The sequence below is a fragment of the Cetorhinus maximus genome, chromosome 8, assembly GCF_964194155.1.
Source record: "Cetorhinus maximus chromosome 8, sCetMax3.hap1.1, whole genome shotgun sequence".
In the NCBI taxonomy this organism is placed as follows: domain Eukaryota; kingdom Metazoa; phylum Chordata; class Chondrichthyes; order Lamniformes; family Cetorhinidae; genus Cetorhinus; species Cetorhinus maximus.
In genome coordinates, this window is record NC_135886.1 from 48,407,955 (window position 1) to 48,423,399 (window position 15,445).

A 15,445-nucleotide genomic window follows, 5' to 3' on the forward strand; every position below is an offset into this window, starting at 1 on the left:
CCAGACTAATACCAGGAATGGGCGGGTTGTCTTATGAGGAAAGGTTGGACAGGTTAGGCTTGTATCCACTGGAGTTTAAAAGAGTAAGAGGCAACTTGATTGAAACCTTTAAAATCCTGAGGGGTCTTGACAGGGTTGGTGTGGAGAGGATGGTTCCTCTTGTGGGAGAACCTAGAACTAGGGGTCACTGTTTAAAAATAAAGGGTTGCCCATTTAAGACAAGGATGAGATTTTTTTTTCCTCTTAGAGAGTAGTGATTCTTTGGAACTCTCTTCCTCAAAAGGCAGTGGAAGCAGAGTCTTTGAATATTTTAAAGGCAGAGCTAGATAGATTCTTGATTAACAAGGGGGTGAAAGGTTATCGGGGGTAGGTGGAAATGTGGAGTAGAGGCCACAATCAGATCAGCCATGATCTTATTGAATGGTGGAGCAGGCTTGAGGGGCCGAATGGCCTACTCCTAATTCGGTTGTTCGTATGTATGTTCCTATACAGTGAAATTACAATGAGTCATGAACTTGGATGACATGAAATACTGGTTATGTAGAATTTGTCAACCAATCCCGCAGGCAGAATAGCAAATCCCATAAATCAATGCCTATGATAAACCGAAATCCCGCACTGGTAACTCTGGACTGACTGAACTTGCCTAAGATTGTCATGTGACCACTCCAACCAATCAGAGCAGAGTTAGGCCACATAGGAGCACAAAGTCATGGAGCACCGGGCAAGCCATCATTTGACATCGAGATCTCCCTGTGAAAGGACCTGCAAAACCTGTGAGCATGGCTAAACCTGTGAGAAAATTAAAAGTGTTGTCGATTGGAAATCGTTCACATATTTCCCTAGCTGATGCCCCAAAGGCCATAGAGATACTCAGGAATATTGCACGACAGCACAAAAACATCAAAAACATGTTTGACTCCATTGACAAAATGGTGGACTGGGTCACGCATGTCCAAAATCAGCACGCTAAGCAGAAAAAGATTAGAGTTCTTCCGGAGCTAACTCCCGACATTTTTCAATGCAAAGCTCTGACCTTATACAAGATCAGACTACTGTAATGTGTGAACAAATTGAATAAAGACTTTTTCACACATTTACTGCTTTACTATGTTTTCATTAGGCACTTGAACCTGTTGTTTTTGGACATAGACCACATTTGTAGGCATATCGGGTTACACGAAGACACATTCATGTGGGAATGGGACCTCCTCGTCTATCATGAAACTCCACTTAACACAAATTTGTGAAGTGGATCCCCTGGGATTGGACTCATTGGGATTTTAGGGGTTGCAGTGGGGACGGGTGCAGGAGGAGGGAAGGTGCAGGTCAGTGAAATTTTTTCACATAGGAAAGGAGAGCCAGGAAACATTGAGGAGGTGAAAAAGCAGCATTCAAGCTTGGGCTGACTAGTGAAAAGTAACATTTGCACCACACAAGTGCCAGGCAATAACCATCTGCAACAAGAGAGAATCCATCATCTTCCCTTGACATTTGATGGCTTTACCATTGTTGAATGCCCCACTGTCAACATATTGGGGGTTGCCATTGATGAGAAATTTTACTGGGCTAGCCATATGAATAGTGTGGCTACAAGAGCAGGTCAGAGGCTAGGAACTCTGTGGTGAGTAACTCACCTCCTGACTCCCCAAAGTCTGCCCACCATCTACAAGGCACAAGTCGGGAGTGTGATGGAATACTCTCCACTTGCCAGGATGAGTGCAGCTCCCACAACGCTCAAGAAGCTCAACACCATCAGGACAAAGCAACTCGCTTGATCGACACTCCATCCACCACCACAAATATCCACTCCCTCTGCCACTGCCACACAGTAGCAGCAGTGTGTACCATCTACTAGATGCACTGCAGCAACTCACCAAGGCTTCTTTAACAGCACCTTCCAAACCTGTAACCTCTACCACCAATTAGGACAATGGCAGCAGACTCCTGGGGACAACACCATCTGCAAGTTCCCTTCCAAGCCAACACCATCCTGACTTGGAACTATATCGCCGTTCCTTCACCATCGCTGGGTCAAAATCCTGGAACTCCCTTCCTAACAGCACTGTGGGTGTACCTACACCACATGGACTGCAGCGGATCAAGGGAACGGCTCACCGCCGCCTTCTCAAGGGAAGTTAGGGATAAGCGGCCTTGTTAGTGCCGCCCATTAAAGAATTTTTTAAAAAGAAACTCCGCTAAAGCTGTTTATCAGTGATGTAAACAGGAAGCACAATGGGCGGGATGATGTAATGATACTGCAGTTAGCAGGTAATGGGGTGAGCTCATACTTTGTAATATTTTAACACATGAAAATCCTGTAAATGTCATTTGAATTAAGTCATCAACCCAGTGGATTAAAGTTTATTAGGATCACACAGCGGTATATTAACCCTAAAGAACCTTATAAAAATTATCAGGAACAAAGAACTCAAAGCTCAAATTTGCCATTATCCATTGCCTAAATCTTCATTATGAAAAAGGTGATCACTTCCCCCTAATCTACCATATTTAAAATATCTTTATGGTAATGAGTCTGCAGTACTGATTTACCTGATGTATAGTTCTCATCATTTGATGCTTCGTCTGAAAGTCGACATCATCTGTAAGAGAGTACGTTACAGCGTTTAGAAACCTCGATTTTTTTCAACGTGGCTGTGTTGCTGGTGAGTGAGGTTGATCCAGAGCGCCGGTGGTATGCAAGAATAGGGCTGGTAGTTTGAGGGATCTAGTAGAGTCATGATATTGAACAAGCCACCTAACTTTTAGAATCCCACTGCAATTAACAGGTGGTCTGGCACCAGCAAAAACTATCGGAGTAAAAGGAAGTTGGTCCATATGAGGAAAGGTGCCTGCTCAGTCTAGCCACCATGTGACTCCAGTTCTGTGCTACATGGTTGGTCTGTAATACCTTCTTTCATGGCTGACTGCATTACTTATTCAAACAGACAATTGCCACAGAAGAAAGCCCATGCAGAAATGTGACCATGCCGGCATCGCCTATATCCTGAGACAATATTTAACCAAAGAGAAAATAATTTTACCCTCCAGCCCCACCTCAGCCCTCAGTCACCCATTCCTTTGAATGATATTGGTACCAGTTCCCCCTTAAACTTTCTTCCCTCTCAGCCCCCAATGCCTTGGGAAGTTGGTTTCACACGTTCCTTCCAGCTGGTCTCCTGCCCACTTCCCCAGTGCTGCTATAAACCTGACCCAGTTTCCTGGGTTGGAGTTCATCAGGTACACGTGGTGAGCTTCCCATGGAATTGCTGCCACCTAGGTGGCCAGTAACCCGTTGCAGAATCCCAACGGTTCTGCATAGGAGCACTGTTGCTGAAGAGGAGGCTGGGCAACTAAATGGGCACAATCACCCTGAAGGTCTGCACAGCCACTGTTTGTAAGTCTTGGCAGGATCTGAAGCCTACAGAGCAAGGAAAGTGAGGGCCGGAAAGGTGGGAGAAGAAGCCACTGCAAGGTACTGTCCCTCTGCTAAGAACATAAGAACATAAGAAATAGGAACAGGAGTAGGCCATTCAGCTCCTTGAACCTGCTCTGCCATTCAGTAAGATCGTGGCTGATCTTGTTGTGTTTGGATTTCCACATTCCCATCTACCCCCGATAACCTTTGATTCCCTTGCCTAACAAGAATCTATCTACCTCTGCCTTAAAAATATTCAGTGACCCCGCCTTCACCACCGTCTGAGGCAGAGGGTTCCAAAGTTGCACAGACCCCTGAGAGAAAAAAATTCTCCTCATCTTTGTCCTAAAAGGGCAACCCCTAATTTCAAAACAGTGCCCTCTAGTCCTGGACTGACCCACAAGAGGAAACATCCTTTCGACGTCCACCTTGTCGAGGCCATTCAGGATGTTATATACTTCAATCAAATCATCCCTCACTCTTCTAAAGTCCAGTGGAAACGAGCCCGGTCTGTCCAGCCTTTCCTCATAAGACAACCCACTCATTCCAGGTAGCAATCTAGTAAACCTTCTCTGAACCACCTCCAATGCATTTACATCCTCCCTTAAATAAGGAGACCAAAATTGTACACAGTATTTGAGATGCAGTCTCACCAATGCCCTGCGCTGAGGGGACCTTAGAGTTGTTACTGTTGCATTCTTGGGTCATAACATAACTTTCCCCTGGATGGTCCTGGGAAGTGGCCGTGCCACAGGTGAGTGCAATGAAAATTAAGTGGAGACCTGTATCACATCACCCCATCGCCATTTGCATGTGGCGGGCATGGAAGGGTCGACCAGCATTTAAAGGGAAACACTGGTGGATTAGTGAGGGACTCTAGGCTGCATCAGTCAAACACTGTCGTTCTCTGACGCTGTCTCATCCGTTATCAGGAGAGGGAGGAATGGGTAAGAATCCAGCTCGATAAACATAGTGGCCCATATACATTCCCTCTTCAAACTTGGAGCCCATATCTTTTGATTTGAGAGCTTGTGGGGATTGTACTTGAATGTCTGGAATTCTGCTGATATCCATCATGTTGGTGAGAGGTGGTCCTTACCTCTCATGTCTCCAAACTGCCTATTCCTTGAGTTCTGCTGAATGATTTTCTTCATTTCCTGAAGCTCCGCATATTCCTTGGCATGCACACTTTTCAGATTCTCCACATGTTCGATCATCACCTGCACACTCCGACTCACTCGTGCTTCCTGCAAGACACATCATGTATGAGCGGGTGATTCCATGATCCTAAGTCTCCAAACGGGAGCCAGGCCACAGGGAGTATGCGGCCGAGACTCAGGGCTATAGTGTTGTAGCCGTATCTCTGATCAATGATCTGTGTAAGGGAAACTTCTCTAGAGGAAGTGTAGGACTGCCCAAGAAATGTATCCAATATCCCTCCTCCTAATTGGAATTCTTGCAATGCATGCTCCAGCAACACTGGTTCAGTATGCACTGAAACACTGAATGTTCAGACCACAGGGAATATCCGGGTATCACGTAATACAGAAAACTTTGGGACCACTCCGAATCAGGCCGGAGCTAGGCTGGGACCCACCCCCACCCCCACCCCCACCCCCTCCACACACCACCCCCCCCCCCCCCCCCCCCCCCCCACAACCTCCACCCCACCCCCCTCCCTACCAACCACGAACTCAGAGCAAGGCCTGGCCCATTTTAACTCCACAGGCGCAGGTGTGCTGAACTGCCTCCCGCCCAAAGTCTGTAGGAATTACACCGGCACTGGTGAGTGGAAGGGGAATTGGAGTAGAAGCCAGGCGCTGCTGGGGAAGCTTGGGAATGCCGTCTCCCAAGGATTGCTGGTACCTATTTAACATTTCAGTCCCCTTATTCCAAGATTTAATCAGTTCAAAGTAAGTTTGTGGGCTTAACATGGCCTCAGCTCTTGAGCTGGGAGGCAATGGGCAACACTAAAAGGGAGCAGATAAAGAACAATTCACAAGATGGCTGTCCTCAGTCATCTCCAAGAACTGGGATCAAGTTAGTGCTGAGAGAACATTTGGGTATTAAAGATTACGGGGTGATCTAATTGAGGTGTTTCAGATAATTTAAGGATTTGAATAGGGTGGATAAAGAGAAACTATTTGCTCTGGTGGGACAGTCCTGAACAAGAGGCTATAACCTTAAAATTAGAGCTAGGCTGTTCGCAGGTGTTGCACAGAGAGGTAATGGAAATCTGGAATTCTCTCCCTCAGAAAACTATTGAGGCTAGGGAAAAGCTGAACATGTTGAAGCTGGGATTGATAGATTTTTTGTTAGGCAAGGGTATTAAGAGATATGGAACCAAGACAGGTAAATAGAGCTAAGGCACAAATCAGCCACTATTTAATTGATTGGTGTAATAGGCTCAAGGTGATGAATTATCTACTTCACTCTATAACTGAGGGGTTACCAAAACCTACCAATGCTGAGAGAACGAAAGAAGGAGAGGACGGTGTTGGGGAGATCCAAGAATACCTGGCGTGGACCTCAGGAGTACTCCTGGGGAGTTGCCCACAGGCAATCCTCCCAGGTGACCTGGGTTAAACTGGGGACTGAAAAACCTGAGCTCTAAAGCAAAATCCCATTCCCCATTTACATCCATGTCTTATGATAGTTGCTTGATGTGGTTGAAGTTTTTAGACCAGAAGACCATAAGACGTAGGAGCAGAAGTAGGCCATTCGGCCCATTGAGTCTGCTCCACCATTCAATGAGATCATGGCTGATCTGATAATCCTCAACTCCACTTTCCTGCCTTTTCCTCATAACCCTTGATTCCCTTACTGATTAAAAATCTGTCTATCTCAGCCTTGAATATACTTAACGACCCAGCCTCTACAGCCCTCTGTGGTAAAGAATTCCACAGATTCACTGACCTCAGAGAGAAGAAATCCCTCCTCATCTCTGTCTTAAATGTGCGCCCCCTTACTCTGAGATTATGCTCTCTGGTCCTAGACTCTCCCACAAGGGGAAACAACCTCTCAGCATCTACCCTGTCAAGTCCCCTAAGAATCTTATATGTTTCAATAAGTCACCTCTTATTCTTCTAAACTCCAATGAATACAGGCCCAGCCTACTCAATCTCTCCTCATAAGAAAATCCCTCCCTACCCAGGATCAACCTAGTGAACCTTCTCTGGACTGCCTCCAATGCCAGTATATCCTTCTAATTAATTGCATTGCCGCAAAGTAAATATCAGTACTCAAACTATGATTCCATCTCCTGGTCTGTTCCTATTCTGCTTCCTGACTACTTTTTGGACCAGGCAAACACAAGCAACCCTGCTCAAACTGGTTCTTATTGTTCAGGACACCTAAAAGTATAAGTTCCTGCCAGCAAAGTTCAAGTACAAACAATCAAAGCTTGCATTACATTCTTATGTACCACTTTCATACGGGCATTGATCCAATTCAAATAAAATAGAATAAACTGGTTAATGCCTGAACATAAACAGCACTCATAGGAATGTAGCACATAGGTATATGAATTTTGCCACTCAGAATCTGCCTTCGTATTGTAAATGTTAATGATGTGCAATTGAGTTCTCTCCAGTGGTCTGGTTATCCCTCAACCAATATCGTTAAAACAGATTTATTGATTATTATCACATTGCTGTGTGTTGGGACATTGCTGTGTGCAAATTGATGCAAGTTCTTTCCGTCTTTCTTTCTCTCTTTCTTTCTCTCTTTCCTACATCTCCCACATTACAGTGTACAATCACAGTACACCAAGTTCTGCTCTGCTCTGCCCAAACTAAGCTTTATTCATGCACAACCCTACCACTAAAACTTCACAGCAACAAAGTAATACAAGATCTTCGGAAGGAACTAGGGAAGGAGTATCAGGCTGGGTGATCAGGAATGGGTCATGGGTGAGAATGTCACACTTGGTTCTCCTCCACAAGTGATACTGGGATTTCTACCTCCAGTTGCTGCTCCAGATCATGCACACCGTGGTACAATCTCCTGATCTCATGAGCTACGGTCACACTATCCAGGGCATTTAAATCTGGAGCAGCAACTCCACATAAGAGTTTTGGACAGGGGTTGTGGAGAAAATTCAAAAATAACACATTGCTCAATAGCAGATGGTTTGTAAGTATGTGGCATTGACAAATCTACAAATGGAAGCCTGGTTCTGGCACTGACAGTAATACTGTACAGGTCACTAATTATAGCCTGACATATAAACTGATGAAGTGCATTCCTGCAAAGGCAACAGAAGTGTTACCAAGCTGTTATTGGGACTCATGAAACTGACAGTGGTACATGCCTACAAAGGGAACCTGGTACTAGCACTGACAGGTCTAGTATTTTGGTCTCTGAGATGGGAGCATTACTGCAGATACAGTGCTGATGCTGTAATACTGCACATAAATTGAATATTGGTGAAAAAAGAGACAAGCTACCGTCTTGCACTCATCAGGACAAACACAAGAATACCAAATTTCAAAGGGAGTAACAATCTATACAGCATCAAAAAAGGGTGATGATTGGTTGGCAAGTCGACTGATTGGTTGAGGCATTGCCATGGAGAATGCACCAGGGAACATTTGCCCCCAAGTTTTTGTTGAATTCAAAGAAGGTGCAATGGCTGGACATGTTCCTTTTGCCTACAGAGTATAAATCCCTGCATATGAATATATGTAGTTTCTAGCAAGCTCAAGTGAGCCACATTGCAAGCCCAACTGATAATCTTAAATTGGTTGTTAGTATAATTTTGGCACACTCGGGATTGTTCAGCAAGTGCTGTCCAATTGCAGAATCACATCTAACATTAGATATAAACTGAGTATATATACAGATCGATGATGAATAATAATACTCATAAAGGTAATTAATTGAAACAGGGTACCCTATTTAGCGAAAACAAATCCACACACACACCTGGTGTACTGCTCCTAGTACCTCAGACTTGTTGGCCACTCGACTGATGGAGTCTTCCAGGATCTGCAGGTTCCACTCCAGCTGTTTTAGAATCTCTAGTCGCTGCCCATCGAAACAAACTGTTTTCAGTTTCTGTACAGAATCAATCACAGCTGTTAGCTTTTGAACATCCACATCTCAATGAATGTGGTCGCAGCAAACCCTCCAACGCCTGGCCCCATTCCCCCAGCATTACTTTGTATCCGCTGCAGTGCTGAATGGTTCAATTACTCTGTGTTTGATTATGTGAGTCTGGTAATGGATCTATGCTCACTGTGTTTGATTGGTTAAGCCTGAGTGTTAACTCAGAGATAAGTAAACAGACACCACAGAAGCCAAGTTAGGAGAATGGTGTAGGCATTTTAAAGTATTGTAAATTCTGCTTCTTGAGTTCTCTGCCTGAAGGCAGGTCTGACCCACAGCGCCACAAACTCCACCATGGTCAGGGCAAGGAGGCAGGTCCCAAATCCACCCCAGCTGGAAAGGATCGAACCGCACACTAATCATATCCACATACATCTAACCAACTGAGCCCACAAGGAGTCCAAGTTGTTTTGGCAACATATACTTTTACATGCATGTTGTAGCCTGGAGCTATGGATAGTGATGAGAGAGGCTCCAATTTTCTTTCCATCACGTGGCTTCTGGCTCTGAGGCAGGGACGCCACCCACTGCACTACAACACCTCCTCATGCATTGCATAAAACTCTGTAAATAAAGTTCCTGCACACTTAGAAACTAGTGTCATCTCTGCATAGACCCAAGATATAAAAAATACAATAACCTCCAGCTCCTGCCTCTATTTCCCCAGTATCTGCAGCATTATTTTAACCCCTGCAGTACCAGGATCCATCCTCCAGTATCTACAGTATTGCTTTCCAATCTCCAGCTCTTGCCTCTATTCCTCCATTACCTGCAGTATTATTTTACATCCCTCCAGCTCCTTCCGGATGTTTTCCTCAGCCGCATCCCGAGCTCGTTCCTCCACGTCAAGCCTTTGCTTCAATGTGTACATGTCAGACTTGAATGCGAGAGACAGGTGTATGAACGCAGACTTGGAGAGAAAAAGAGAGAGAATTCTGCAGTGTCAGAGTAAGGAACCTCAATGTGAATCCTACTGAGGTCACTATAGCATGTATTCAGGTTCAAATTCTTCCTGTCACACAGCTGGTCAGATGGGGCAACAGCTCAAAGCATCAAGCACAACATGTTAATGTGGGGTGGAAGTGGCTGCTCTTCCTTAATGCTTCAACCTGCCCCCCCCCCCCTCCACACACACACACACACACACACATACACTCACAGAGAGTTTCTGATGTTTGATTCAGCATTGTGGAGAAACACTGAATCAAAACCAACCAATGTCCCATGGAAAGAAAGATCTTGCATTTATATAATGCCTTTCATTTCTTTAGGATTTCCAAAAACATTTTACAATCAATACAATAATTTTGAAGTGTAGACACCATTGTAGTGTAGAGAACATGGCAACCAATTGTGCATGACAAGATCCCACAACCAGCAATGTGATAATGGCCAGATAATCTGTTTTAGATGTTGGTGAGGCCAAGTAGAACAGTCCTGCTCTTCTTTGAATAATGCCATGGATCTTACACATCAACCTGACAGGATAGATGAGGCCTCTTTTTAACATCCCTTGCCCAAAGGGGATACATATCTTTTCTTCCCATTTATTTAACACTTTACTGCGCACTCTATGTCTTAACTATTTTACCCTGGTAGTCACAACAGCAACTTGCACTTATATAACATCTTTCACTCAAAATCTCAGGACATCTTAAATAGAAATAAATAGGGTAATGGATAAAGAGCCATAGCATAAAAGTTAAGTAGAGACAGTCATAACAGGTGTGTTTTGAGAAGATAGAGAGACAAATGACGAAGGGGAGTGCCAGAGAGTATGGTTGAGATGGTGGAGAATGTGTCACTAATGTGGGGTGGAGCGAGGTGGAGATGCATAGAGTCAAAGGCCAAATGGTGCACATGGTGATACAAGATTAAAGGGAGAATGGAGAGATCATAGAGGAATTTGAATTTGAGGGCAGTGATTGTGAATAAATGTGTTAGGGAACAGTTACTTGCTAAATGTTCTGACAGTGGGTTAAACTCAATGGCTCGCCTGATGGTTCAGTTAGCAGAGGCACCATCTAACTGAGCCCTTCAAAAGAAATGGTCCCCAGTCTGTGCTAGGCTCCTTAACTCAGTTGCAGAGGCAGTTGGAGCAATTGGCCTCAGCACCTCTAGGCTGGGGCGAGGACAGTGTGGAAACCAGCCAGAGTTCCTGAACGCTATCCATTGACTCCAGCTAGAAGGTATACAGGAAGGTTAGCTGAGGGCAGGATCGAGTGCAGGCGGGTTACCCTTCACAATTGAACCTTGACAGAAAACAAAGGCATGCTGGACTTACCTCAACTTCTTTCTCAGTGTAGAACTCTCTGTAAAATAAAAATATGCATAATTTATTAAATGGACGCAGAAGCCTGTCCCTGTGCAGTTTGAGTTACAGCAAAATGCTACCCAGGCCATGGTGACAGACTAGGAAACTCTGTCACTAGAAGGGTTCAAAATTGATAAGGATGAAATGTTGAATAGACTGTCAGTACTTAAAGTTGGCAAGGCACTGGGACCTGATGTGGTGCATTCAAGGATATTGAAGGAAGTGAGAGTAGAAATTGCAGGGGCATTGGCCACAATCGTTAAGTCTTCCCTAGGCTCAGGATGGTACCAGAAGACTGGAGAATTGCAAACATTATGCTCTTGTTCAAAAAAGGTTGTAAGGATAAGCCCAGCAATTACAGACCAGTCAGTTTAACTTCAGTGGTGGGCAAGATTCTAGAAACAATTATTCAGGATAGAATTAGTAGTCACATGGAAAAATATGGGTTGATAAAGAAGCAGCATGGATTTCTAAAAGGGAAATCATGTTTAACTAACTTGTTGGAGTTTTTTGAAAAGGTAACGGAAAAGGTTGATGAGGGTAATGCTGTTGATGTGGTGTACATGGACTTTCAAAAGGCATTTGATGCAGTGCCACACGACAGACTTGAGAGATAAGTTATTGCTTATGGAATAAAAGGGACAGTAGCAATGTGGATACAAAATTGGTTGAAAAATAGGAAGCAGAGAGTAATGGTCAATGGATATTTTTCAGGCCGGAGGAAGGTTTGTAGTGGAGTTCCCTAGGGGCCGGTATTGGGACCCTTGCTTTTCCTGATATATATTAATGATCTAGATCCTGATGTGCAGTGGACAATTTCAAAGTTTGCAGATGACATGAAGCTTGGGAGTGCTGCAAACTGCGAGGAGGGTGGTGTGGAACTTCAAAAGGACATAGACATTTGGTGGAGTGGGCAGATAGGTGGCAGATTAAGTTCAATGCGGAGAAGTGTGAGGTGATGCATTTTGGTAGGAAGAACATGAAGAGGCAATGTAAAATAAGGAGTACAACTCTTAAGAGGGTGCAGGAGCATGGATCATTGAAGATGACAGGACAGGTGGGGAGAGCAGTTAATAAAGCATACAGTATCTAGGGCTTTATTAATAGTGGCATGGAGTACAAGAGCATAGAGGTTATGTCGAACTTACATAAGACACTAGTTAGATCTCAGGTGGAGTATTGTGTACAGTTCTGGACACCACACTTTAGGAAGGATGTGAACGCATTGGAGAGAGTGCAGTAGAGGTTTACAAGAATGGTTCCAGGGATGAGAAACTTCAGTTATGAAGATAGATTTGAGAATCCGGGACTGTTCTCCTTGGAGAGGAGAAAGCTAAGCGGAGAGTTGATAGAGGTGTTCAAAATCATGAGGGAGCTGGACAGAGTAGATAGGGAGAAAATTTTCCTGCTCGTAAAAGGATCGAGAACCAGAGTGTGCTGGTTTAAAGTGATTTGCAAAAGAAGCAAATGTGATGCGAGAAAAAACTTTTTCACACAGCGAGTGGTTCAAGTCTGGAATGCACTGCCTGGAAGTGTGGCGGAGGCAGGTTCAATCAAGGCATTCAAAAGGGCATTGGATGATTATTTGAATAGAAGCAATGTGCAGGGTTATGGGGAAAAGGCAGGAGAATGCCACTGAGTCATAATGCTCATTCAGAGAGCCAGTGCACACCTGATGGGCCAAAAGGCCTCTTCCTGCACCATAACAATTCTGTGATTCTGTGATTCATCTTCTACCATCCTGGTAATTGCATGATACAAAAATAATAGCAGTTGTTGACTAATTATGGTAATGAGTTGCTATCAATCAGCCTATAACAGACCCAGAGATGAGGTGGGCAAAACCCCAAGATGAAAATCTTTCGGAACCATACTGCTCCATATCCCAAGGGTAATCATACCCTGAGACTGCTGACAAGTCCAAGAAACTCCTGTCTCCCTGGACTGACCTATTCAGTTTATTTCAACTCACATACTGCAACACAGCAAAATTATAATGCAATATTTACTCAAAGATCTGCCACATTTTTATTACTGCAATATTAATGGCAAATGAAGTTCCATGCGGAGAAGTGTGAGGTGATGCATTTTGGTAGGAAGAACATGGAGAAACAATATAAAATAAGGGGTGAAATTTTGAAGGGGTGGAGGAGCAGAATGACCTGAGTGTACATGTACATATATCATTGAAGGTGGCACGGCAGGTGGAGAGGGTAGTTAATAAAGCATATAGTATCCCGGGCTTTATTAATAGGGACATAGAGTACAAGAGCAGGGAGGTCAAGCTGAATTTATACAATATACTCATTAGATCTCAGCTAGAATATTGTGTACAGTTCTAGGCGCCACACTATAGGAAGGATGTGAACACATTGGAGAGAGTGCAGAAGAGGTTTACAAGAATGGTTCCAGGGATGAGAAACTTCAGTTATGAAGACAGATTGGAGAGGTTGGGACTGTTCTCCTCGGAGAGAAGAAAGCTAAGAGGAGATTTGATGGAGATGTTCAAAATCATGAGGGGGCTGGATAGAGTAGATATGGAGAAGCTGTTCCTGCTTGTAAAAGATCAAGAACGAGAGGGCACAGATTTAAAGTGATTTACAAAAGAAGCAAGTGTGACGTAAGAAAAAACTTTTTCACACAATGAGTGGTTCAGTTCTGGAATGCACTACCTGGAAGCGTGGTGGAGGCAGGTTTAATTGAAGCATTCAAGAGGGCATTAGATGATTATTTGAATAGAAAAAATGTGCAGGGGCATGGGGAAATGGCAGGGCAATGGCACTCGGTCATAATGCTCATCTGGAGAGCCGGTGCAGACACAATGGGCCGAATGGCCTCCTTCTATGCCATTAAAATTCTGTGCTTCTGTGAGAATGGATGCAATTGTGGGTGCAACTTCAGGTGCAACTTTTGTGCTGTATTCCAGGAGGAAGAAACTCCAGGTCATTAATTTTTTTTGCATGAAATGTCCTCATGGCCATCTATCCTCTGTGTACCAGCTCCTGTCACATGTGTTCCTGGAAGGCAATGGCTTCATGCTCAAGGTTCAACTTCGTAAAATGGGCCCTGTAGTAACTGATATAATACCAGTAGTGATAACAGCTAGAGAATTGTACTTTATCCCTGGGATTTTGACAATCTGGAGAGGCCTGTGTAGGACAGAGTAGCCATCAAACAAAACACTTCCTAGGAGATGCAGTCCCATTCAAGTCTGTGGTCAACAACCCCACCAGTGAGAGCAAAGCAAGGTCTTCAGCCTGTAATTTCCACCAAGTCCACAATCTTCAGGGTTGAACTGCACACTGATTCCGTGTGCTCCATGGAGGAACAGAAACCAGAGCCCATTGCATTTGATCGATCAGTCCAGTGCACAGCTGGCCTGGAGATATCAGGCTTTCCTTTCTGTTCTTAGGGAAATGTCCCAGATCCAGCGATTGCACAATTGCCTTGGAGCAAAACAATGTGGGTTTGTACTTGAATCATGTATGTTGAGTGGAAAATACTCCCCCACCCCTCACAACATTGAAGATATAGCATAAGTTCATCAATGACTCGGGGATAGGGGTAATTTTAGCTTTGACTGACGCTGGATAACAAGTGATATGGGATCAGCTGCCCATTATACACGTCTCCCGATTTACCTTTCCATCAAAGTCAATGTGGTCCCCAATTTATGCAGAAGGATCTCTGCCAAGATGTCATAGGGAAGCTATGGTGAACGATATTACCAGTAATATTATAGAAAGGAGCAACATCATGTCATAGTACAGTGCTGCTAAATACAGAAATGATAACGCTAGACAAAGCAGCATTATCATGCTGTAATACTAGGAATATGACATAATAAGAAAGATATAACAAAGTAATATCAGTAATACATTTGGCAGAGGTTAAATATTGTGTTGTTCACTCTTCGAGATGAAGATGACCATGTACATCATCTGGGATGTTTGGTAGCGTTCTGGTGAGTACATAGGTGACTGCTAAGGCCGATCTGTGCCTGGGAGGTTCTGTTGCAACTAAGACAGGATACTGCACTCAATTGAGATTTGGACGAGTTGCTGGTTTGGGATTTTCTCTCTGCCTCTGATATGTGTTTGCTTTCAAAGGAGGCAGCAGCCTTTTTTATTTGGTTACGCCAGGTGCAGCAATCCTGTGCAAACTTCTCCCAGAACTTGGAGCCAATATCAAAACTCCTACATGAAGCCTTCAGAGTGTTCTTGTAGTACTTCCTTTAACCACCATGAGAATGCACCCCACTCAAGCTCTCAATAGAAGATTCGCTTTGGTCAGTGAGTGTCAGACATTCTGTCTTTTTGATCAGCCCAATTCAGTTGTGACTGTCTCAATATGGTGTGGATACTTGGCGTGCCAGTTTTGGTGAGCATCTCAGTGTCTGGTATTTTGGTCTGCCATCTGATCTTCAAAAACTTCTGAAGGCAGCTCAAGTGAAAGTGGTTGAGCTTCATGGCTTGACCTTCATACAGAGTTCAAGCCTCACATGTACAGAACAGAGTGGGCAGGACTATTGCTCTATAGATTTTCAGTTTGGTAAACAGACTTACCCCCCCTAAGCTCCCAGACTGATGTTCAAAACCTGCTGA

The 15,445-nt window shown here is 44.2% G+C and overlaps 1 protein-coding gene across 1 annotated transcript in view; it reads right to left on the reverse strand.

Annotated features, from left to right (window-relative positions):
- LOC144684087 (uncharacterized) overlaps positions 1-15,445 on the reverse strand; it is a 98,241-nt gene that overhangs the window by 40,137 nt on the left and 42,659 nt on the right. Inside the window, exons 6-10 of the mRNA XM_078547801.1 lie at positions 10,812-10,839; positions 9,297-9,437; positions 8,345-8,476; positions 4,518-4,665; positions 2,554-2,603 (exon numbers count right to left, since the gene is read on the reverse strand). Coding sequence (XP_078403927.1) covers positions 2,554-2,603; positions 4,518-4,665; positions 8,345-8,476; positions 9,297-9,437; positions 10,812-10,839 — 499 coding nt within the window. The remainder of the gene's footprint in view (positions 1-2,553; positions 2,604-4,517; positions 4,666-8,344; positions 8,477-9,296; positions 9,438-10,811; positions 10,840-15,445) is intronic.